Here is a 23,966-nt window from a genome sequence, read left to right on the forward strand (position 1 = left end):
ACAACACGATGAATAATCAAAAGCAAATATAGCAAATCGTAGAGTTATATGTCGTGGAAACAGTCGCAGAATAGATAAATGCAAAGGCAAAAACAACAAATAATAGCACAATCAATAATTTATTGCAGACTCACATGATTCAAATTTTAATACACTCGATGCAATTGACATAAGTAAATTGGAGAATCCGGAAATACAATCGAATATGAAAAGAAAAAATAATAAGATAATAAGATATTTTCAAATCATTTATATTTATTTTAATTGATAACAGCATTAAAGGGCTCTTTTTAAAAGTAATTGTCTGTCTGATACCGAGAATCACTGCCTAGCCATTTGCTCATTGATATATGTACATACGTGTGAAAATATGTATTTGGCTATAGAGGTTTATAGGGTCGACCTAACGGCTATGGCATTCTTAGGTAACTCATTTTATTATTAATTTACTTTGCCCATTACTTCCCCTAAGCTGACACTTGATGAGTCTTCCTTAATTTAGGCAAACTTAGTTTTAATTTTAATGTTAGCTTTAGTTTTATGCTTTTGGTTCATTAAATCCCATATGGCTGCACGCAGTTAAATTTAAAAATCCCCAATCAGTTATCTTATTTAATTTCTCAAAACTGACCACTTTTTAGCGCTTCCAAGAAAAATGGCCAAATTTTTTAGGAATTTAAAACGATAAGTTTTCAAAATGCAAAACAAACTTATACACATAAATGAAATAATTTAATTCGTTTAAAAAAAAGAAAAGAAACATAAAACTACTCCACCATAAAATCTAAAATTTTTAGTAATTTGCACATTAAACTAAATAAATGCAAATAAAGATAAAGTTCTTATGTACAATATTACTTTCAATTGCGCCTTTTGAGAAGAAAAGGCATCGGTCATAAACAAAAAAAAATAGTTGTTAACAAAAAAAAAAATGATACGGATTAATAATCTGAATTTTAATGAATGATTTTAGTTTTACCGATTTCATAGAAAACCCAAAAAAAAAAATGTAAAAACGAGCTAATAAGAAATCCAATGAAAACATATTTTAATTGCACACAAAATCCATCTTCAAGACAACTTTGCGGCACCATTAATAAATAATAAATCTATAAATGAATACGGAATACTTTGAAATCAATAAATGAGATGCAAGTCGAAAATATATAGCTATAGATACTTATGTACACAAATTTAAATGAAACTGCCTAAGAACCTAGTTTATAAGGATCACAAATAGTTGTCTAACAAATGGGGGTAGTTGATAGAAAATTAATTTGAACAATTGTATATACTGTACTTAAAATGAAATAAGCACATTCTGAAAAGCAAAGTAGGAGCAAAACTTCGCAAGGAAATTATGAATTAATTAATATTAGCTAATTAAAATAATTACATATAGTAAAACGTTCAAGGAGTCAATAAGCGATTAATATAGCAGTGAAGACAAATGCACCATTTAACTTAGCTAAGTGTACACACACACATACACAGTTTAACACACTAACACACATGTACACCCTAAACATATTTAAAGTTTTGGTGAAGTTCCTGAATAAGTCACTCGAAATATTTAGTTTGAATAAAAAGGAAAGTGAGTTAAAGAAAATAAAAATAAAACAAAGCAAAAGCAAAAAACCTGGCACAAAAATAACAAAAAGTAAAAATTATCGAGATCATAAAAAATATCATCAATGAATTTTAATTTAATAGCTATAGCTATGCTAAGACGATGTGAATGCGCCTTAATAGGCGCTATATCTAAGGCTAAAGCTTTTTGTACAGTTAGCTAAAGTTATAGCTAAAGCTGAGATATACCCCACATGAGTAGCATCTAACAATTAATGGATATGGATAAAACAAGAATGATAGCTATACAAAGCCACATATACATTCATGCATACAACATCACAAGCATAAAATACATAGATATATATACAATGCGATATATATATGATATGAATGTACTTAACAATAACAGAATGTACTTAAGCACCTATATGTAGCACGAGTTTTTTATATGTAAACCAAAAACAAATTATTTTATATACACAGTAATCCCATAAAGAATAAGAAAATGAATATAAAATTTAAATTCTAGGCTCAATACTGTCTAAATGTTTGGAGACGAGAATATCGAAGACAAATAGCTAATTCTACACAGTCAACAAGGCACAGCTTTCCTAAATACTCGTACAACCTAAGTGGCCCATAATATATATCATGTTAGAGCATGACTCTCAATAGTATTATCCCCAGAAGGGTATCGATACCATTCTTAAATATATTAGTTAGAAATATATCAAATAAAATCCTATCCGTTTAAATATAGATTAAGTTTTTTTTGATATGTCTCTTACTGATATATTTGAGGCTGGAATCACCCAATTCCCGTTAATACTATCGATAGTCTTGCACGTAATTGATCTATGCTTAACCACACCTATAATCCAACAAAAATATAGCATCTGAACGAAAATTACTTTATTAACTATCTAGACACACACACACAAACACACCCACACTTACACTCGCATCATTTTTGTATGCTACAAAGTCTAAAGGATCAGTTGAGCCAAGTACTTAAATACATGGATTTGAAATAAAGCAACTGCAATTGATTTACATCTACCAATAGACGAACAACAACAATAAGATGTAGAAAAAGAATATTCTTAGGAACACAATTTTTCAATAAATAGATAGAATCAGAAACAGGCAGTAAAGGCAAACTCGACATCAAGTGAAATCGGTGATAAAGACAACAAATACAAAATTTAGGTATATATGCGTATATACATATATATTTTGTAGCTAAACAGATGTCGAAATTCAATTATACTCGTATGCAAAACAAGATGATAAAGAAGAAACATAACAAAATATTTAAATCAAAATGTTTATAAATTGAACACAAGCGAAAATGAATAATGCATTGGCTTATCTATAATAAAGTTCTATGCAAAAGTTAAAAAAAAAACGACGTGAAAAACAACAACAAATAGCTGCTCAACGGTTTCGGAGCGTATTTCCAAAGAAAAGTAAACAAAACATTTTAGTTTTAAACAAATAGCTGAGAATTTTTAAACAAACAAAGAACAAGGACAACTAATTAAGTTAATTGTATTTACTTTTCATATTCTTTTTTACTGTACACCTAGTTATTTATATAATTTATTAAAATTTAGTTGTATTTAAGTATATAAGTAAATAGAAAATAAAAGTTAAATTAAAACTATATAAATAAGTGGCAAAGCATTTAGGACAAATAATGACACAAGCCCTGAAATGAATTACTTATATACAACAACAAAAACACGACAAGAAAAACAACAACACAATGAAATGTTTGAAGCATTTTTTGGTGCCATCGCTTAGACGGCGGCACCAACACCAGCGTTTTATATATATAGTGAAAACATGAGAAATAAAATATGTATACATAAGGAGTTACATATACATACTCGTATATAAGACATGATGTTGCATGTATGTACATGATGTAATAATTACATTTTGTACGTATAGATTATGTATAATATTGTATGCATTATATATATGTATGTATGATGGTCTCAAAAATAAAATTCTAAAGTATTTAGATAAGCAAATGAACAAAAAGCAAAGAACTAAAAAACAGTTACAAACATAAGATAAATATTTAGTTCGAGTTGAAACATAAATCACAATAAAATTATTAAAAATAAAAATACGCTTCCCCAAATACACACACACACACACACACACACAAACACACATACACAACACACAGACATACATTCATAAAAATGCACCATAACATTTTTTAATGCAACAAAAAATAATAATATAATATAATGTTTATGAAACAAATATAATTATTGATAGTTGTTAATCCCCCCAATAAGCAAAGATTGGAAAATTGCACAAATCAACTTGCAAAATGAAATTGAATACACACAGTCACATTCAAACAAACTTATGGTTGTACACCTTATTGTAGTTTTGTATTTGAAATTGTTTTTAGTTTTTATTGAACATATAGTTAAAAAGGAACCACAATTGAAATTTTTTAAATTACTGAAATCTTGTTATCTAATTATTAATTTAATTTGTTGCTCAGGCATTTGTAGAGAAACATGCAAAAAAAAATTTATTTAGTATGTACTTACTTAGACGTCATTATCAAACAACTCAATTATCTCAGCACAACTCAATCTATTCCGGACTGCTGCAGACTTGCGATTAAATTAATTTTCTGAGATTTTTTTAAGGTTTTATTGATTTGTTAATACCATGATGACAGATTCTATAAATGCTACAAAGCATATCTATAATTTTTTGTTTATCCGTCCATTAAATAAAAGTTCCTATTTGCAATAAATGAATATTTGTTATGATTATTCACCCCGTCAGCAGCCAACAGCAAAAACCACAAGAATAACAACAACTCCCACGAAGCAGTCAATTCTTATCATAATTTCCACTTTGATTATTGATTCACAAGTTGGCCTCTTGTCAATTACTATTTGTTCTCTTTATTTCTCCTTATTCCTAACTTATCTCTTTCTCTCATCGGCATTACTTTTACTTATCGAATACTTACTGCACATTATTTTCGTTGCTCAAAATAACCAACCCAGTATAATAACCCGAAATAGTAGATAAGCAAGCATTATGCAACTGTTTATAACGAAATAAAACCGAAATAAAAAAAAAATAAATGAAATGAAAAAAAAAATAAGTAAGGTAAAAAAAAAACAAAACAGAACAAATAATTTAAAGCGTAATGCGTATGTAATGATTGATCACTGATCACAAATTTTGACTGTGTTAATTTCGTTATATATATATAAAAATAAAATAAAAGAATATAAAAAAAGAAACGAGAAGAAAAAACTAAAGACAAAAATATAATAAAATATATATAGCGTATAAAAAAAATACACATACATATAACAAAACAAAAAACACGCAATAAATGTTACAAAACGATGAAAATCAAAACCAAATAGAACCTATAACATTAAGTTGAATGCTAAATTTAATGAGAGTGGGAAACATCCAAAACAAGAAGATAATTATTATAATATTGCAAATGAAGCGAATACGAATAAAAATATGTAAAAACCAAAAAAAAATTAAAGCAAACAATTCTTTTAAATGGGTAGGGAAACGAGGCATCATTTTGCATATAGTCACAAAAATGTAATTTTCGACTCTTTTTTCGAACCACAATTATTGCATTAACAATTGAAACACGACTTATTTTATGTGTTTATTAATTTATTTGTTCATTAAACAGAAGTTTTATGACCTCACTTGACAATAACATACAATACAATACGTTGGGGTATATTTTAATTACTTTGTTAATATATATATTTTTTAAGATATATATTTATTCATTTAATTAAATTAACTATAAGAGGGCTGCACATACTGTAATCAGTTTCATCTTGAAATTTAAGCTTTGAGTATTTTTATAGATATTCGATTTGCAACATTTAATTAGGCATTTCAGGTGTATAAACCGAGATAAGTAATTTGACTAAAATTTAAGACTCTGAATGACGCAAATAATTTAACTAATTAGAATAAACTGTGCATCACTGAAATAAAACTTAAATTTGAAATTTTCTACGATGCACACAATTCCTTGTTTATATATGTGCTAACAATAAGTACATATGTATACTGAGTATTGTAAATTATAAATTGTCTCAAAGCTTGTAAAAACTTTTGCATTGGCTAATAATATTTCTGTTAATTAAGCGTTTAAACAATTAAAATATAGTTTTTCTCTAAAATATTTTACTGTATAGTTGACTTAGATATATACAAATACATATATGTGTACTTATTATTGCTCGATTATTAATTGATATTTGAACTGAGAATAAACTAAAACTACAACGATTGTGACAGTTACCTATTCAAATAACGATTACAATATACATATATTGATATACTTATATGCAGACCAGTTCAGAATGTTACTATCGCCACAATTTCATAAAAATAAGTAAAGCTTTCTTTGCGAATCGTTGATAATTATCAATTAATACTATACTGCTATACTGATCCAAAAAAACGAGCTTTAAATATTTCGGGAGTGAAATTGCTGCTAAAGGAGAATTTGGAACACGCCTGCTATACATATCATTTGTATTTTAGAGATTTTAACATATTACAAACTAATATACATATATAAACAGTGATATATGCATTTTTATGTATAGTAATTAAGTTATATATATATATATATATATAGTATGGGGCTTGGTATGATCATTGAGCTGTGTACACTATGGCGTCGTTGTATTACATTTATTATTTCATTAAATATTGCATGTTTTGGGTATGTTTAAAAGACAAATCGAGCCTCTTTTTTACAGTTCTTAGAGGACAATCTTAAATGCAAACAGAGTGGATTGTTTGGTGGTGGTGGTGGTAGTGGTGGTGCATCTATGAGCGCTATATAACTGTCCGTGAATATATAGTCTATATAGAACATATTGTGCTCCTTGCTTGAGTGCCTAAAATATAGCGAGCAACATTTAAGTTGTAGATTGAGACCTCGACGCTCTTTAGGCGTTCGATTCTTTTAGATTCTCCAAACGTGCCAATTGATTTGAGTCCAATTCCTCGGGTATACTAGCCCTACCACCGACCACCTGTTTGGGCGCCTCAATGACATCCTCGGCAGGTGCCTCGCAATTCATATCCAATTCGAGGGACTTCTCGCCCCCACCTCCACCCCCTACCCCACCTGCACCTGCACCTTCGCCTGCACCTACACCTACACCTGCACCTGCACCGCTGGCAAACGCGTCATCAAAATTGGCATCAAAATTGGCCTCAAAATTCGCTTCAAATGCATTGCTGCCGACTTCAGTGGATTTCTCAGTGAATGGATCCTCTGCTTCTGGAAGGACGGGCCCATCATCCGAGGCCGTGTCCGTGGCATCCAGGCTCGACTGTTGATCCTCTGCGTTACAGGATACAGGATATTCTGTCAGTGTTATGGTTACAGCTGGCCCCACTTGACCGCCTCCATCAAGAGCATTACCTTCTTGTACAGTTGTCGCTGCCTGTGACGACCGTTGCTTTTGCTGCAACACTTTAGCCGTTGGCTTCGGCACAATATTGGGCTTTTTATCCACCACTGGATGTTTCTTGGATTCTGGTTCCTCCTCCTGCTGATGCTGCTGCTGTTTCTGCTGCTGCTTATCGCTAGCCGCAGGGGTCTTTGACTTTTCACTCTCTCCTACTGGTGGGAAAGATTTATCGGCACCGTCTTCAACCATTGGGGTTGCAGCGGTAACAATTATTTGTGCCATACCTAAGTTCAAAGTATTCGCATTGGCGCTGCTTTTGGCTACACTGCTCTCCAGTCCTTTGGCTAACTGTGGTGGCGGCATTGACGGTGGCATCTTCCCATCGTCACTGAGATCGTCCTGCAACACCCAACAAATTAATACATTAATAAAAGACCTTCACCATTTTTTAAAATGTTTTCTTTAGGTATGTGTTACCTCCAAGCCAGGCTCTTGAATAAGCACTAAGTTAGCATTAAATATAAAGGAGAGAGAAACCATTCACTTAGTTCACTTGATCGTTACTCGAGTTTTAATTAAATTAAATTATATATTCATTTCAAAATAAAAACCCTTTATCAAGTGTGTAAAACGTTAAAACTCAATCAATAGTGAAAGTATGAGATCTTGAACTGGGAATATGTTCAAGAGCTAAATACTCATCTAAAGGGTATACACTAAAGCTTATACATCAAATAAAAAATTATATTTATACAATTCTTTTAAGATATGTTTATGCACATGCGATATACATACGTTAAATAAGTGACAAAGGTAAAAACTATGGTGAAAATCAAAACTAGAATAGATTGATTTCATTTTTTGTTAGGGATAATATGGTAAATACAATCAGGTTTATTTAACAGATAGGGTATTCTGTCATTTATACACTAAAATAAATCAAATTATTTTCGGAGCAGATTTTATTATAGTTTAAATCAGGGAATCAAACCGAAACAAATATTGGTTACGGTTTCGGTTCCGGTACGTTCCGATTTAACTATCCCGGTACTTAACGGTACAACAAATCAAATTTGAAACATTATAAAATATTAAAATGTCGTTTTTAACAAATATGATATCATGACCTAGAGCAAAAATAGTTGTTGAACGAATTTAAAAATATTTGAATGCAGAATGAATTAAGAGGCCAAATCATGAGCAAAATGACATTCCGCTTGAAAATCGGTTGAGTTTTGATCAAGTTATGACAGTTTAAAGTTGGTCAGACTTCGGATTTAGCCACTTTACAAGTCAAAATTTTTATCAAATTCTTCATGATTTTTTATAAAAAAATTAAAGGTATCAGAATCAAGTTTAAAGTGTTGTTTTATACTAATTACGATATAAGGAGTTGATTACAAGTGAAAACTTGAGATTTAAAATTTTGAATTTTCGAAAATCCTAAGGGGGGACCCTTAGAATCGAAATCAATACCTAGAGCAAAATAAATTTTTGAAAAATTTCAAAAATATTTGAATGCATAATAAATGAAGAGGCCAAATCATGATCAAAATGACATTCCGCTTGAAAATCGGTTCAGTTTTCATCAAGCTATGACTGTTGGAAGTTGGTCAACTCTTTGAGCTAGCAGCTTTACCACAACCGTACCGGCAGAAACGTTTCGGTATTCGGTTCTTGACAGAGAATTTATTTCAGTTAGGGTTAACGGTTTCGGTAACGGTTCCGGTGTTATTCCCTGGTTTAAGTATTGATAGCAATATGAGGTAGTTATATCAGGTAGAAAGGTAATTAAAGCCTGCACAAATACTTGAATACTTATTATTAATTAATTTATGTATTTTTTAAATTAGGGAGAGATTGAAAACAGGCAACAGTTGAGTTTAATCAAGAACAGTAACGTTTTGGATTTAAAATACATATAAGAAACTCTTAAACTGATTCATAAAGTATAGTTAGATAATAAGAATCAATTAGAATAAATTTGTTCAATATACGACATCAAAAAGAATCGTAAATATAAATATATAAATATATTACAAAAGAAACGAAGCAGAATAAAACTTAAGAGAATCTCGAAAATAGAATCGTTGACATTGGCATAGCAGGTAACACCAATACACACAAACACAGAGGACACACGTTGTTAAGCCTAAAGAACACTGTAAAGAATTGTAGTTAAGTTCTTTCCTTTTACACTTTCTTAAGACATTTTATAGACATAGTTTTGATTAGGTGTTTGACTTTGGATCGATGTAGATAGCACATTAACAGAGAGTGATGGAGAATAGTTACAGTGATGGTTGTGGTGGTGGTACAAGAATTTTTGGTAGTGGTTAGTACGAGTAGTTAGACGAGCTGCACTTGAAGAATAAGTTTAGGTACCTCTAGAGAATATAGAAGCAGGTAAAAACAATACTTTTCTTTTCTTGGTGAAATAAAAAAGATTTGTACTATAGGAAACGGTATTGTGTGAAATAAAAGTAGAGCTGAATTTTTTTTTTAAGATATAGATATAGAGAAGAGAGAAAGAGACAAGTGTGTGCCACCAGAGAATTTGTAGGGGCAGCAGCTTATTTACCTGGCGGAGGCATGCTGGGAGCTGCAGCGCCGTTTGGTATATAACCACTATCTCTATCCTCATCTGGAGCACAACGAGAAAATATACAGATTTGATATAAAATATCTAGAGAACTACATTCTAGTCGGCACTCACCTGCCGTATCCTGTGAGGCGAACATATCCTCCGTTATGTCCGACAATTCATGTGCGTACTCTGGCGGCAATGCGGGTGCCGGTGGCAATGCAAAATTGGGTAGTGCCATTGGTGGCGGTGACTCGTCGCCTCCATCGCTTAGCAGCTCGCCCATCTCATCGCACTCCTCGACGACCAGCGATGGGAAGTTGCCAAACTTGCCATCCAATTCACCCTCCCACCAGCCATCGTCAACCCCATGTGCTGTCTTGGTAATGATCTTAATCTTGTCGCCCTCCTCGAAGGTAAGCTCATCCTCGGCGGTCGCGTCATAGTCGTAGAGTGCAATGCACCACTCAACATCGGATTTGATGCGCTTCTGTGGTGCCATGATGACAGACACCTGATCGGGCGACTGCATTGAGTCCACCGTTTGATCTTCATTGTCAACAGTATAATCGACAGATGAGAATGAGATTTGTGAGCGCAATTGATTGCCTGAAGATCCACCAGCGGCGTCCTGCTCAATGTCCAGATAGTTGTGTGGCACGTAGCCTTCCTCGCCCCGATAATTGCGGGCACGCAGCCAACCATCTCCGTCACCCTCGCCCACAACCTCGAGCTGCTCATTCTCAACGATGGTGAGCTCATCAGGATTTTGTGCCTGCAAACGAGCATAGATTGCATTAGTTCCACATAAACCCCATTGAGCATCTTACTCACCGTGTAGCTGTAGAGCGCTGTGCACTTGAAGATTGCCTCCTTGGGCTCGGGCACAATGAGCTCATCCTTGTCCTCCTCTTCGTTCTCCCAGTTGACCTCAGTCGGATCATCCCAACCGCCTGCACCGCCACTGGCAGTCATCATGGGTACAGGTGCCGCAGTCGATGGCTGAACACGTTCCCGTTCCCGTTCCTCGGGCTCTTCATCGCTGTCACTGAAGGTGCGATCCCGCGAGAGTTGCTGCTCCTGTTTGGGCTTGGAAGTGGTAGCGGCAGCGGCTCCAGCCGCCTCCTCCTTGTCGCTATCGTAGAACGAGTCGGAGCTGGGATTTTCACCCTGACCGGATGCATCGGTGCGCATGGAAATGGAGCTAGCCGAACGCGTCAATTCCTGCACACCCATAATCTCTGCCTCCTGGACCCATTCGTCCACGTTGATGCCACCATCACGTAGACACTGCAGACACGCCTCTGCCTTGGCCTTTTCCGTCTCGGAGCGACGTATTTGATCGCGGAACTCATCGATTTTGGTATCTAAATCCGGCCCATTAGGATCATTGGGATCTGACCGCTGTCCTGCATCCCGCATCGATTGGCACAATGCCAATTTCTTAGCATGCTCCCGTATCGACGCATTCTCCTTAACTACTCGACCAGCCAAATTCTTTGCCTCCTTGGTCAGCGTCTCGGTAGCTGAATCGTGCTCCGTAGTCACCTTCCGCACCGGATCATTATCGCATGCCTCAAAGTCGTACTGGATGTGCTGCTTCAGCACCGGATAGAACAGATAGCAACACTGCAGATTGTATTCCCTCGTCAGCTGCTGCGCCTGATCCCGGATCTTGCCAAAGCTGTTCTGCGTGGCCGAGCAAGTGAGCAATTCCGTGCGTCTACCAATAAAATAATATTATTAGGTATTTATAAAAGAAATATATATATTGAATTAATTTAAAATACAATTTAAATTACGACTGACTTTAAATACAATTATGAACGGAAAGACAGCTGACAGTGGTGTCTCTGTGTAAGAACACGCTACAGTGGTGTCTTAATGAGTGTGAATAATTAAAAAAAAGAGTCTCAGTAAGGAATCGTTTACAACAATAAGAGCTATTTTGAGGACTCTATTACAGTGGTGTCCCTATGACTGTGAATAGTAAAAAAGAGTGTGTGTGTGTGTTAAGCTGATAAGAGAAGAATAGTAGTAAGTAGTTGCAGCAAGAAATATACTACAGTAGTGTCTCTGTGAGTGTGAATAGTATACAAAAAAAGAATAAGAAATCGGTAAACTGATATATCCGTAAGTGTCAGTAAGGCATTGCTTCCTGTATTATACATAATTTTAAAATCCACATTTTCAGGATAGTTAACTGTCGTACTCACCCCATTAGCATCAGGTACTCGGCGACGCGCTCAAAGACATAATTCTCCATGGTGGTCATCGTTGTCTGTAAGTCGACGGTAAAGTAACGATTCTGATGCGCATTGGCAGCAGCAAGACTGAGTATATAATCATTTCGTGCACCGGAAGACTTCTCCTCAAGCAGTTCCTTCCTAGAGGTGACTCTGGCGCTGTTCTTTTGCAATGATGTGATGGACTGGAAAAAGGACCCCTTCTTCTTCTTCAGCTTCTCTTCGATATCTTTGGCCTTGTCGCGAACATCGTGGGCACAGTGCTCCTCATCGAAGTACGACTTTTTGGTCTTGTCGACATCCCCAACGCTCAAATGGAGCTCCTTCTGCACATTGACAATCCCCGAGAGCGATCGCTTGGCAATGGCCAGCTTGTAATCCCGAAGCACCTTGGACTCATCGGCAATCTGTTGCTGGAATACCTCAATGGCGGCAAGCCGAGCACGGGCCAATTTCTCATTCTCCTCAAGCACGGTGCGCCAAACGCTCCACATATTCCTATTCAATATCATAATAATATTGATTTATTTAAGTAATAGGTAAAGGTAAAATAAGAAGTACACGTAAAGTGTTGCACTTACCAACGTTCCTCCATGCCATCCATTTTGATATCAGGTATATTTGGGATTTTCTTGTTGAGATACTGCGATGAGATCTTAAGCAGTCCTTCGCTATATGATTTCTCAATGGCCGATCGCTTAAGAGTGAACTGCCGTATATCCTCGAGAAGATCACACTCATGTTGATTCTTCAGCTGCAACTTGGCCACCTGCTCCGTGTGCAAATTCTTCAGGAATTTCACATAATTACCCTGCATAATATTATGAGATTGTGATCATTTAATTTGTTTATTCTAAGTCAAGGATGCTTGTTTAAAGCTTGCTTCAAATTTATTTAAAAAAATATATTTCCAAATATTTTTCAATTATAATAATAATCAATGATATTTAACAAAATGATTTCCAAGTCATTAAAGAATCAAACTAAGCTAATGATTTAATTATTATTTTTCCATTAGATTAAAATTAAGCGTACAAAAGAAAAAGTGGTTTGGGGTTCTTAGATCAATTGATAGAAATTGAAAATAAAAAATTGATAGATTAAAAAACAAATATTTAAATGTTTGTTTTTCATACACTTTCTTGACTCACTGTATACTATGTTTTTGTTGTGTTAAAATAGTTAATTGACATACTGTAAATAAGGTTTTGTCTTGGTTTACCTTGCGTGGAGGCGGCTGCATTCTGATAGCTTTGCTACTAGCACAAAATTGGGCACAGTTCTTCTATCAAGCAGAAGCGGTTTGTTGTTTTCGAGCTCCAATCAAATGACTTTACATTACCTCAAGCAGCTGAAAATGAAAAGTGGTGGGCGCGGCGACAAGTGAGAGGATGAAAAGCTTATAGTTAATGATGTATCAAACAAAACTTATGTAATTAAAGCGTGTGTGAATATGGAAAATCATCATCACATTGGGCAGTCAGATTAAATGCAATTTTACATAATCAAATAATGTTAAAAATTGATGAAAACTTTCACTGGAGCAGCCCACTACTGTCCTCCCTTGTCACTTTGCCCTTTTGCTTGTATCGATTTCTATTCAGGCAAAGCTCGTTAAGTTTTTCTTTTACTTTTTCTGGCACTACGATTTCAAGTAATTCTATGTGCTAACACTTTTTTTGGACATGCTTTGTTGTTGTATCGAGTTGTATACAAAATACTTTAATGGAAAGTTATTTTGTTAATCAATTGAAATGCAATTTTCACGTTTTCACGCAGCGTTTTTCACGCTGTTCCTTGCGTACTTATCGATTTCGATTTGAATACCGTTGTAGCAGTTTTCCATACATACACCGTGAGTGAGAGAGCAGAACCAACAAAGAGCGAGAGAGAGAGAAAAGTGGAGAGTGAGCGAGCTACTTTTTCTGGTTGATGAAAATCAAGGGTGTGTGCTCAATGCACAACATATTCATTCATGGCGTTGTCACAATTAGCACATGCGCCATGCATCAAATTCAAATTCCAACTGCTTTTTTTAGCTTTTTACCCATCGTTTGATAACAATTCTCTTACACTTTATTTTACATGCTTTTACTTTTAAGCTGTAACAGTGACACGAGTTCAGTTGACTGAAAATAACTAAATATAAAACTCAACAGCAGTTGGCCTATTGCATACTGATAAGTATGCTTGTTTGTTTATCAATAAGCTTTTCAATTGATAATATTTGATAAGCAGTCAAATTTCAATGTATGCTACGATTTATTTTATTGACAAAGGACGCCACCTATTTATTTTTATTTATTTTAGCAAAATACGCCACCTATTTAGTTTTTTAGGTGTTTTAGCAAGAATCGCCACCTATTTAATTTATCTTGGAAAAATGGCAGCACTATCCTTGGCGACAAAATTAATTTTAAAAATTTTCAAACGGCGCGCAAACAAACATTTTTAGTTTTTGGGAATAATAATTAAATAAATTACAAATTTAAAGAACAGTTTTAACTCGAAATTAGATGAAAAAAGGGTGATTTTATATTCTAAAATATTTTCACAAATTTTATTAAAATTTATATTTTTTGAAAATTGATAAGTCCGCGAACCAAATCTGCCAGCCCTGTTTTTGTGGCGACAAGCCTTTTAAATCAAGTTGGCAGCACTGGCTACTATATTTCTCGTACAAACAAACAAAAATGCTTGCGGGAGCGGGCGGAGGAAGTGGGAGACCACACGAAAACCTGTTTCCAAGTCAAGAGCAAACAAACAAAACGGTTGTGGCGCCGCTTTAGCCAATTGTAAAAGTGGGCCGCTAGCGAAGAAGCAGCAACAACAGCAGTAGTAGCAACAACAACAGCAACGAAGAAGTTACGCCCGATTCAAAACTGATTTCACTTTTCGTCAGTCAAGTGCCAAGTTTGTTACAGAGCAGCAGCAGCAACAGCAGAAAGTGTGGAATTTACATGAGGAGCTGATTGAAAGTGTAATTGTGCATTAAATTGAGTTATAAATCGAGTACAAGATGCAAAGAGCCAGTTCGCTGATTATGCAACAGGTGGTGCGACAAAGGATGCACTGCCTCCATCGAACGTCACCTGCACTGCTGACAACTTTCACTCAGTTACACCACCAACAACAACAGCAGCAACAACAACGGTTTACGGCAACGTCAACAGTGAGCAGCAAACAGGCAACGCCGCCACCGAGACACGACTGGAATCGTGCCGTGAGTGAGGCGGAGCGGATTGTGGGTTATCCCACCTCGTTCCTCAGTCTGCGCTGGCTCCTGAGTGATGAGATTGCCAATGTGGCGCTGCACCTGCGCAAACTGGTGGGCAGTGCACATCCGCTAATGAAAACAGCCAAGTAAGTGCAATCCCATATTCATATTCATAGTACTCTCCAGTTAATCTCAATCTTCAACAGACATCTCTTGTACAATGGCAAGAACACCATGCAGGCCTGGGGACTGATTGTGCTGCTCGTGTCCAAGGCGGGAGGACATGCACCCAGCATCCCGGATGTGGAGCAGGACAAAAGCGCTGGCGTCCTCCACTCCCAGCGTGCGCTGGCCGAGGTCACTGAAATGATACGCATCTCCCATCTGGTGCACAATGTGAGTCTCACTCTACATTTATCCAGTTGCCAAGTATATCCATGTTGATTCCGTTTAGAGCGTGGTTAATCTGCAATCGGGCACTCAGGCGGGACAGGATGTTTCCACCTTTGACGACATGTCCTTTGGCAACAAGATCGGCTTGCTCACTGGTGATTATCTGCTGGGACATTCCAGTGCCGAATTGGCCAATCTGCGCAACCAGGAGGTGGTCGAGCTCATTTCGTCCGCAGTGCGCGACTTCTCCGAGTCGGAATTCATCGGTGAACGTGATGAGCAGAACAATCCGCTGCCCTTCAAGCCGGGCACCTTCCAGCGTCCCTCGCTCAGCGTCGGCGTCGACTTCAACGAGCACGACGTGATGACGCCCATGCCCATTGCCCAGGTGCTGGGCAATCCCGAGCAGGAATGGGAATGCCGCAACATTCTCAATGCTGGCAGTCTGCTGGGCAAATCCTGTCAAGCATCCCTCAAGCTGGCCGGGCAAAGTGAGCAGATGCAACGCCACGCCTATCGGTTTGGCAAGCATCTGGCTCTGGCCTGGCAAGCCTGCCTCGACGCAGAGATCTTCCAGTGTCCCACTCTACCACTGGATGCCACCTTCAGCTTGGTCAGTGCACCAGTTCTATTCCACCTGGAGCATGATCCCAGCATGTATGCGCTGCTTGAGCCGGGCAAGAAATCCGTGGAGCTCATTGACTACGATCAAATACACAAGGCCATTGTGGCTGGACCAGCATTAGCCAAGACAAAGGAGTTGCAGTGCAAGCACACGGCAGCGGCACTCAGTGTCCTGCAGCATTTCCCGGATACGGATGCACGCCAGGCGCTGGAGAATATAATTTTAGCGATGCAGGACTTGTGACGCACTGAATGCACCAGATAAACGGGTTCAGGTTTTAATTATAGTACAATGACACTAGCTTAAAGCGGAACTTCAGATTCGAATATTCCGGCAGACAATTAAGAATGAGACAAGACGAAATCTATAAGCATAGGATATTTATATGAGTTTCGAGGGAACAGAAATGAATTTGTTATAACAAAAAGTAATAAAGTAAAAGTTTTTTTAACAAATAAGAGTTATCTAATTGTATTTAACATTTTTAAGATTATAATCATTACAGTCTCTGGCTTATGCGCATGAGGATCAGCTGGGGACAACGCTCGTACTCAAAGTACTGTGGAAAGTCGAGCGGGATGTGGTCAACGATCCAAGGCTTGTGGGCAGTCTGTCGGAGGAAGTGCTCGTACATTGGCGCCACAGAGTCGCAATCCTCCAGCGTAAAGACGTAACGCTTCTCCAGAGCCATGTAGATGCACTTTGACCTGCCCGACTCTTTGGCCCGGACAAAAATGTGCTCGATCACGGCCACGAAGGCGTCGGTGAGTGCGTCATCGTAGATGACATCAGCTGCCATTATGACATCGCTGAGATCGATGGCCTCCAACAGCTCAGCCGAGAGTTGCGATTTGGGAGCCATAAAGTCATACTCTATAACTGACACTTGGCCCTGGAGCAGTTGAGCATTGCGCTGGACATTGCTGCGGATTAGCGTGAGAATGTCTCCCAGATTCACATCCGTACAGTAGACGTGACCACTGTTGTGGATGGCGGCAGCGATGCTGGAGAGACCAACACCAGCGCCCAGCTCCATGATTGTCTTGGAGCCGAGCTCTTTCCGCCGCGAGAACAAATAGTCAGCCAGGAGAAGCGCACCGCGCCAAACCTGCAGACCAACCAACTTTATTTCTGTGGCCCCGGAATGCTCGAGTTCTATGGTGCCACGCCGTAAACGTTGAACGTCCAGGTCACCATCGGTGTCCACGGTAGCGACACCTTCACCAGGAGGAGGATAACGAAAGCGGAACTTGGACACGATGCGACCATCTTCACTGCTCTCAGGCTGATAGTTGGTCTCACTGTAGATCTCAGACCTCACCGTGTACATCGTATTGTAGGTGTTGTAGGCGATGCTCGTGCCCGGAACAGATACATCCAACTAATAATTTGGCAACTGTGCTGGCAGATCGCCAAAATCGTAAATAGGCAAGCGACATTGACAATATTTTGTTTGCATTGACACTGCCCGCACTTTTTAAGGTGCCCACACACGACCAGAATGTGCGACGAGCATACTCGGCTCGGCTCGTTTTAATTTTAAATTTTCAACGAGTGGCTCGACACATGCTCATCGTCTGTGGCGCTGTAAGCGAACATTAAATTATAACTCACCAAAAAATCACTTTAATATATATGTCAACGATAAAAATGATTAAAATATTTATTGAAAACGTAGCAAATTTGAAAAAATTTAAACAAGCGAGCAAACTCATCGAACATGTTTGTCGTGTGTGGGCCACTTTTAGAAATAAAGTTGGAAAGTGCTGCCATCTTGTTTTAATAGTCATATCGCATCAAAAGACAGGTTGGCAGGCTTGGTTCACGGATATTAATTTCCAAAATTAGCTTAAAGCTGAAACTCTATAATTTTAAAGCTGGAAATTTGAGAATTTCGGAAGACTTTTTGTAAGGTTTTAGTCAATTTTTTGGATTCAACCAAACTAAACTTTGTTACGCATCTTATCCCCCTGAGGTACAACAAATTTACAGCATTAAAAAAATAGGTTGCCTTTATTTGAGCTAATTTCAAATTAAATATGTTCATAACATTATTATTTATTTGCCAAATTATTGCTCAAAAGTCCTGCAATGTCCGATTATTTTTTGCCATTTCGAGCACTGGTTGTTACCATATTGAGTTTAACAGTGCCATTTTGAGCACAACAGTACCCTTTTTACATCAGCGTGGCAACGCAATTTTTGGGTGAAAAATTATTAAAATCGTTGTAAAAGTGTAAAAATACAGCAGTGCTGTGCATCGAAATAGATCGAAATCAGTGCAACAATACACACATCAAGCTTAACAAAGCAAGCTTGCTATAAATTTCTTATCCCCAAGCCTGAAAGTGTCACCGCCAAGACGTACGTGCGAAAAATGTTTTGGGACAAGGGTTATGCGCCCTCTGCCAACATAGAGGCGCTGCTGGAGAAGGAGGTTGGTATATTTTCCTTTGGTCGTCGTTGTGCGATGAACACGATCTGTTTTTCTTTTTGAGTTTGTGTGTGTGTGTGTGTGTGTGTTTAGCAGTAAGAAAACTCGTATTTGCTACAATTATAAGTATATATCTTCAGAGTTCTACGGTGGAGGAATTTCTCGACGAGGAGGATATACTGCAGGAATGCAAAACGTTAAAAAAGAACCTCGTCAACTATTTAACACGACCCGAAGTCATTAGACGACTTGTCGAGCTAATCACTACGGAACCCTCCGAGGATGTTCCCATGGCGCAGCGTTTTCGCTATGCAAACATGTCATGTGAGATACTTACACTGTAAGTGACAACCACCCCTCCCTACCCCTTTTGCATCACCTTGCTCCCTGCAACAAGTCACATATTAAATTGATTATTTTTATTTGTTATTGATTTTGATCACAAACAGCGGCCTGCCGTCCCTAGATGAGAAGCTACTGTCCGATGCGGAGACGCTACAGTTGCTGTATTCATATCTGGAAAAGAAACCACCGCTAAATCCATTGCTATCATCGTTTTTTAGTAAAACGTTTAGCATGCTCTTTACCAAAAAGCCTGAACAAGATTGGTTTTTGTATCAACAAATGTGCCTACAACTTTTGGAGTATATTAAATCGCAGAAGAATTTTTTGGATTTCATTTGTAACCACTTTGACACACCGGTCATACCTGATTTAATAATGCAAATGATGAAGGACATCGATGGTGGTCAACTAAAGCGCAACCTATACGAAGTAACAATCACAAACATTTAAACTAATTTGGTCTGTTCCGGTTCACTTATTTATCTCAATTAATTAAATGATTTATTAGCAACAAAATAATTACAATAATCCATATGAAAATAAAATTATGAACCGGAACATATCCAAACTATCAACCCTTGAGTAACTACTGATAGTTTTTATCCAACTAACGATTTTTATTTAATATATTATTATTACAGTGGCTAACTGAAGATAAAATTGTAGAGAGACTGATTGCAATATTGCGTAATCCTCAAGAAACCGATAAACATGCAAATGTTGCGGACTTTTTCTGTGATCTTATTACCCAAGGTCGTCTAATGCGGCAAACTGAACAGGAGAACGATTCATTTGAGCCGGCCTTTGATGGCTCGAATCCCATATTAAGAAACATTGAATCCGTACAGACAATAGAAGCCTTGTTAAATGTGATTTTGGAACCAAACGCTCTAGAGAGCTCCATCTTATCAGGAATATCGGTTGTACTTACGCTTATCAAACCCATAACATTCACGTGAGTCATATTTATTAAAGGTTTCCACCCCCCAATTTATATATATTTCTAATGCTTTTTTCATTGATCTCATTATAACACAGTGATGAGCCAAACTCGGATCGCCAGCGTTTGTTACAGAAAAGGGAGCGTGAATTTCATTTGGAAGTACAGGAGACTGTGATCACAGTAATAGCGCCACGACTTCAGGAATTTGTACATGTGCTCAAGAATCCACCAGCGGTTTGTTGTTGACCCTTCTGCTATTGATATCTTAAATCATTAAGTCGTAAAATGCTTGCAGAAACCGAGCTTGGAAACCACGGCTGCGGTGCTGTCGCCACCATTTGGTAAGACGCGGTTGCAGGTATGTCGCGTCTTCACCGCATTGCTGGAGACAAAGCACGAGACCATTCATCAGGCGTAAGTTTCGTTAAAAGTCGATTCCAAGAGATTTCCACTAATATTGATGATCGTGTTTTGTTTTAGTATTTGTGCTACGGACTATTTTGATTTACTGCTCGACTATTTCAAGGAATACTGCTGGAATAATTTTCTGCACAGTGAGATGGAGAAAGCACTGCATATGGTCTTCTACAATGAGTTGTCTAACAACACAACCTCGACCGATTGCACGGACATATACCAGGATGATTACTTATTTAACTGCATAATGAAGGGCGCGGAGACTTTTGCTTCAATCTCAGCTGAGGTGGAATCGAAAAATGCCTTAAACGATGCTAAACGCGCTGAGGGCGGCAACGATGAACAAACCCCAAACGTTGATTTGGAGTCTGCGTCGACTCAGCAAGAAGCATCTGTCACTGAAGAGCAAAATGATAATGAAAATGCAACGGAAGTTGATGCAGATGCCGCCCAGGAGAATCACGTTAAACCCGAACCAACTGATGATTCTGATGAGGCGTCTGCTGCTGATGCCGATGCTCAACCCCAGCCAAACTTGACGACGGATGCGCAGCCAGCTCAAAATGATCTTGATAAGACCAAAACGCCAATTAATAACCCGCCCACTGAGATGCAAACATATGTGAGTATTACGATTTAAATAAAATAATTATTCTAAAGTTGGGATTGGCAAAGATTACTTTAGTTGATCGGTTGAAAATTTATCATTATTTTAAGATACCTTAAAATCAGGGAATCAAACCGAAACAAGTATCGGTTACGGTTTCGGATCCGGTACGTCCCTAAATAACTATTTTGGTAAAAGGTTCTGTTTCAGTTTTTGTCATTCGGTTTCGGTATCAGTACCGGTACGTAACGTGCAACAAATCAATTTTGAAACATTTTAAAATGTAAAGATGTCGTTTTATAATAAATATGACATCGAAATAATTAGCTGGACCTAGGACAACAAATTTTTTTTTTTTAAATTAATTTAATATTTGAATGCAGAATGAATTTAGAGGCCAAATTATGATCAAAATGACATTCCACTTGAAAATCGGTTCAGTTTTGATAAAGTTATGACAGTTTAAAGTTGGTCAGACTACGGATTTAGCCACTTTACACTTTACAAGTCAATATTTTTGTTCAATTTCACATGATTTTTTACAAAAAAATTAAAGGTCTCAGAATCAAGTTTGAAGTGTTGTTTTATACTAATTACGATATAGGGAGTTGATTAAACGTGAAAACTTGAGGTTTAAAATTTTCAATTTTCAAAATTACAAAGGGGGGACCCTTATCATCGAAACCGAATTTTGGTCGAAAATAATTAAATTTTCTAATTGAACAAAGTTTGAATGCAGAATGAATTAAGAGGTCAAATCATGATTAAAATGACATTCCGCTTGAAAATTGGTTCAGTTTTGATCAAGTTATGACAGTTGAAAGTTGGTCAACTCTTTAACCGCAACCGTACTGCTACAAACGTTTCGGTATTCGGTTCTTGACAGATAATTTTCATTCGGTTACGGTCTCAGTTCCTGTACTAGAAATGAAACTGTTAGTTTCGGTTAACGGTTCCGGTACCAGATCCGGTGTTATTCCCTGCTTAAAATGTTAGGCAACTTTTTACTAACTTATTATTGTTACCAAAAATAAAGGAGAATTATATAAAAGTTGATCTATGAAAAGGTTTTTTTATGAATCAATATCATGAATTTATGGGTATTCATATACCATCATTTATGAAGGTTGAAGAGTCTTATATCATATTAATTTCGCAACTTTTATGGTTTTTCAGCTGATTGTCAATTGCCAGCTGGTATCTAAATTGGTCAATTACTGGCGTCACAATTTAGAAGCGCAGTAAGTAAACAGCATTATTTAACATATAAATAGATGAACTTTTATCACTTTGACATTCACAGATCTGCCGACAAGGGTCGACGACTAGGCTATATGGGCCACCTTATCAAAATTCTAAGACATATTACGAATTGTATATCAGAATCTGAACATATCGCTGCCTTGATTGAATCGAATTTTGTGGATGATTCAGAGCTTAAGTTCTGGCAATCGCTGATTGATGCTGAGGAAGGTGAATTTACGAAGGCAGTGTCGCAGCAGAGTAAGCTACTGGCCAACTGTAATCCGCACGAGGACAATGAGTACAATGCTGGCTCTAAGGATTTTCTGGGCGAAAATACATGGGACATTGGGACGCCATCGGACAGCAATGTTTGTTATAGCGATTTGGATAACACCCTTCAGGATATTGTATTTACAATGGACAACGATCAGTATCTGTTTCAATTTGGCCAGAATATCGACGATGATGATGATGACGATGATGAGCATGGCGGCAGCAGTGGCGATGGTCATGGCCATGGTATGTTTACTAAGAACTCCATCACATTAAACAATCTGGCTGCTGATCCCTGGGACATGGACGTACAATTTGCTGATATTACGGGTGCCTCCACAGATGCCAACACTGTTAATCCCAGTACCGGTAACTGGGGGACGGATTTTAACAGTGACAACTTTGCAGATTTCGATGCACATTTCAGCACCTTCGGCAGTGATTTGGGTATGCCGCAGACACAACCACCAACAATTATCGATGCATCACAGTCGACTGAAGAAACTGAGCTATCCTCAAGGATTAACAGCGCTGAGGAGCAACGAACGCATAACGAGGACGATGTGTCCATGACTGCAACCAAGACAGACGATCAGCAAGCAGAGTATGACAACAATGCGAATGTGGAGAAAGCTATCAGCGATAAATTTATCGAACTAAGCGATGCCGACAATAGTGCAACAACAGCATCCGCTGCCACATCCATTGTCAGCAGACTGCAGTCGGTGTTGTTAGATGGCGAGGATGACTATGAGGATGATGAGGGCATGTGGACCAAGCCATTAGGTGGCAGCAACAGTCTCAGTACCATGTCCACAGATCAACATCCTGCACAAATTTCAAATGGACCCAGTAAAGCTAATGAATTGTAAGAGTACTTATTTGCAAGTATTTTCGAAAAGATTCTTGCTTATATAGATATATCATTTAATTACAGCAATCATGTCAACGATAACAGCAGCAGCAAAATCACGACAGGATCGGAGCAGGATCAGGATCAGGAACAGCAGCCGCAGCCGCAGCAGCAGAAGTCTGATAGTATAAACGTAGCAGCTGCAAAAACCAATGCTGAAAATGCAACAACGACCACATAAATGTTCTGAGACATATATATATACACACACACACGTATAGGTACAGAGGCACGTACACACACAAAAAACCACGTCAGCAATTGCAATTTGTATAGCATAAAATATGTCGAAAAGTTGTAAACATAAAAGCCTTTGATTTGCTCTTTGGTCATCTCTTATACATAATCATGCATACATATTTACAAGCCTAATTGAATATATATACACTACATTACACTACATATTACTACTATACGTACATACTATATATAGCATCGATGCGTATATATATATATATATATATATATATATATATATATATATTATATACATATAGGTTGCACAGTACAACAAACGATTTGTGTATTTGTAAATCCCGAGCCCGCCCAAATCAAAAGGAAAAACAAAAACTAATAGTAAAAGGATAAAGATAAAGATGATGAATTGGAAAATATGTTATTCATTCCTTCAATTCCTCGCACGTCGAATTGCCAATTTCCTATTTATTAAAATATAAGCTGTAT

General features: G+C 37.3%; 4 protein-coding genes across 5 annotated transcripts; 2 read left to right on the forward strand and 2 right to left on the reverse strand.

Moving 5' to 3' along the window:
- Positions 1-5,247: 5,247 nt before the first annotated feature.
- On the reverse strand, positions 5,248-13,957 carry LOC117787486 (protein nervous wreck). The gene is made up of 10 exons (XM_034626029.1): positions 13,502-13,957; positions 13,093-13,221; positions 12,452-12,681; positions 11,841-12,368; positions 10,459-11,347; positions 9,757-10,399; positions 9,622-9,684; positions 7,518-7,543; positions 7,052-7,439; positions 5,248-6,970 (listed from the first exon to the last, which is right to left on the reverse strand). Exons 2-10 carry the CDS (start codon positions 13,111-13,113, stop codon positions 6,570-6,572), a joined length of 3,189 nt encoding a protein of 1,062 aa, XP_034481920.1. The 5' UTR covers positions 13,114-13,221; positions 13,502-13,957; the 3' UTR covers positions 5,248-6,569.
- Positions 13,958-14,565: 608 nt separating this feature from the next.
- LOC117788259 (decaprenyl-diphosphate synthase subunit 2) lies at positions 14,566-16,563 on the forward strand. Its single transcript, XM_034626957.1, has 3 exons — positions 14,566-15,233; positions 15,294-15,483; positions 15,542-16,563. Exons 1-3 carry the CDS (start codon positions 14,890-14,892, stop codon positions 16,346-16,348), a joined length of 1,341 nt encoding a protein of 446 aa, XP_034482848.1. The 5' UTR covers positions 14,566-14,889; the 3' UTR covers positions 16,349-16,563.
- LOC117788260 (methyltransferase-like protein 22) lies at positions 16,548-17,581 on the reverse strand. Its single transcript, XM_034626958.1, has one exon. It carries the CDS (start codon positions 17,433-17,435, stop codon positions 16,605-16,607), a length of 831 nt encoding a protein of 276 aa, XP_034482849.1. The 5' UTR covers positions 17,436-17,581; the 3' UTR covers positions 16,548-16,604.
- A 699-nt stretch (positions 17,582-18,280) lies between these two features.
- On the forward strand, positions 18,281-23,682 carry LOC117786755 (serine/threonine-protein phosphatase 6 regulatory subunit 3). Of its 2 annotated transcripts, XM_034625120.1 has the most exons (11): positions 18,281-18,542; positions 18,680-18,879; positions 18,989-19,313; positions 19,526-19,839; positions 19,923-20,061; positions 20,123-20,241; positions 20,308-20,866; positions 22,028-22,092; positions 22,155-22,615; positions 22,712-23,237; positions 23,307-23,682. In XM_034625120.1, exons 1-11 carry the CDS (start codon positions 18,483-18,485, stop codon positions 23,461-23,463), a joined length of 2,925 nt encoding a protein of 974 aa, XP_034481011.1. In that variant the 5' UTR covers positions 18,281-18,482; the 3' UTR covers positions 23,464-23,682. The 2 variants fall into 2 exon arrangements, with proteins under 2 accessions (XP_034481011.1, XP_034481010.1); XM_034625119.1 differs by having other exon boundaries at positions 22,155-23,237.
- Positions 23,683-23,966: the final 284 nt, after the last annotated feature.

This window comes from Drosophila innubila, assembly GCF_004354385.1.
Source record: "Drosophila innubila isolate TH190305 chromosome 3L unlocalized genomic scaffold, UK_Dinn_1.0 0_D_3L, whole genome shotgun sequence".
NCBI classification, from domain to species: Eukaryota; Metazoa; Arthropoda; class Insecta; order Diptera; family Drosophilidae; genus Drosophila; species Drosophila innubila.

What these genes read in the sequence shown, in the direction of transcription:
- LOC117787486 (XM_034626029.1), bottom strand. Translation starts at nt 13,113, where the DNA reads ATGCAGCCGCCTCCACGCAAG. An exon ending in TTCAAGAGCCTGGCTTGGAG is followed by an intron (nt 7,440 to 7,517) that starts GTAACACATACC and finishes TGGGTGTTGCAG; the next exon opens with GACGATCTCAGTGACGATGG. An exon ending in AGCGACAACTGTACAAGAAG is followed by an intron (nt 6,971 to 7,051) that starts GTAATGCTCTTG and finishes CCTGTAACGCAG; the next exon opens with AGGATCAACAGTCGAGCCTG.
- LOC117788259 (XM_034626957.1), top strand. Translation starts at nt 14,890, where the DNA reads ATGCAAAGAGCCAGTTCGCTGATTATGCAACAGGTGGTGCGACAAAGG. An exon ending in CCGCTAATGAAAACAGCCAA is followed by an intron (nt 15,234 to 15,293) that starts GTAAGTGCAATC and finishes AATCTTCAACAG; the next exon opens with ACATCTCTTGTACAATGGCA. An exon ending in TCTCCCATCTGGTGCACAAT is followed by an intron (nt 15,484 to 15,541) that starts GTGAGTCTCACT and finishes GATTCCGTTTAG; the next exon opens with AGCGTGGTTAATCTGCAATC.
- LOC117788260 (XM_034626958.1), bottom strand. Translation starts at nt 17,435, where the DNA reads ATGTACACGGTGAGGTCTGAGATCTACAGTGAGACCAACTATCAGCCT.
- LOC117786755 (XM_034625119.1), top strand. Translation starts at nt 18,483, where the DNA reads ATGTTTTGGGACAAGGGTTATGCGCCCTCTGCCAACATAGAGGCGCTG. An exon ending in TCATGTGAGATACTTACACT is followed by an intron (nt 18,880 to 18,988) that starts GTAAGTGACAAC and finishes GATCACAAACAG; the next exon opens with CGGCCTGCCGTCCCTAGATG. An exon ending in TGCTCAAGAATCCACCAGCG is followed by an intron (nt 20,062 to 20,122) that starts GTTTGTTGTTGA and finishes AAATGCTTGCAG; the next exon opens with AAACCGAGCTTGGAAACCAC.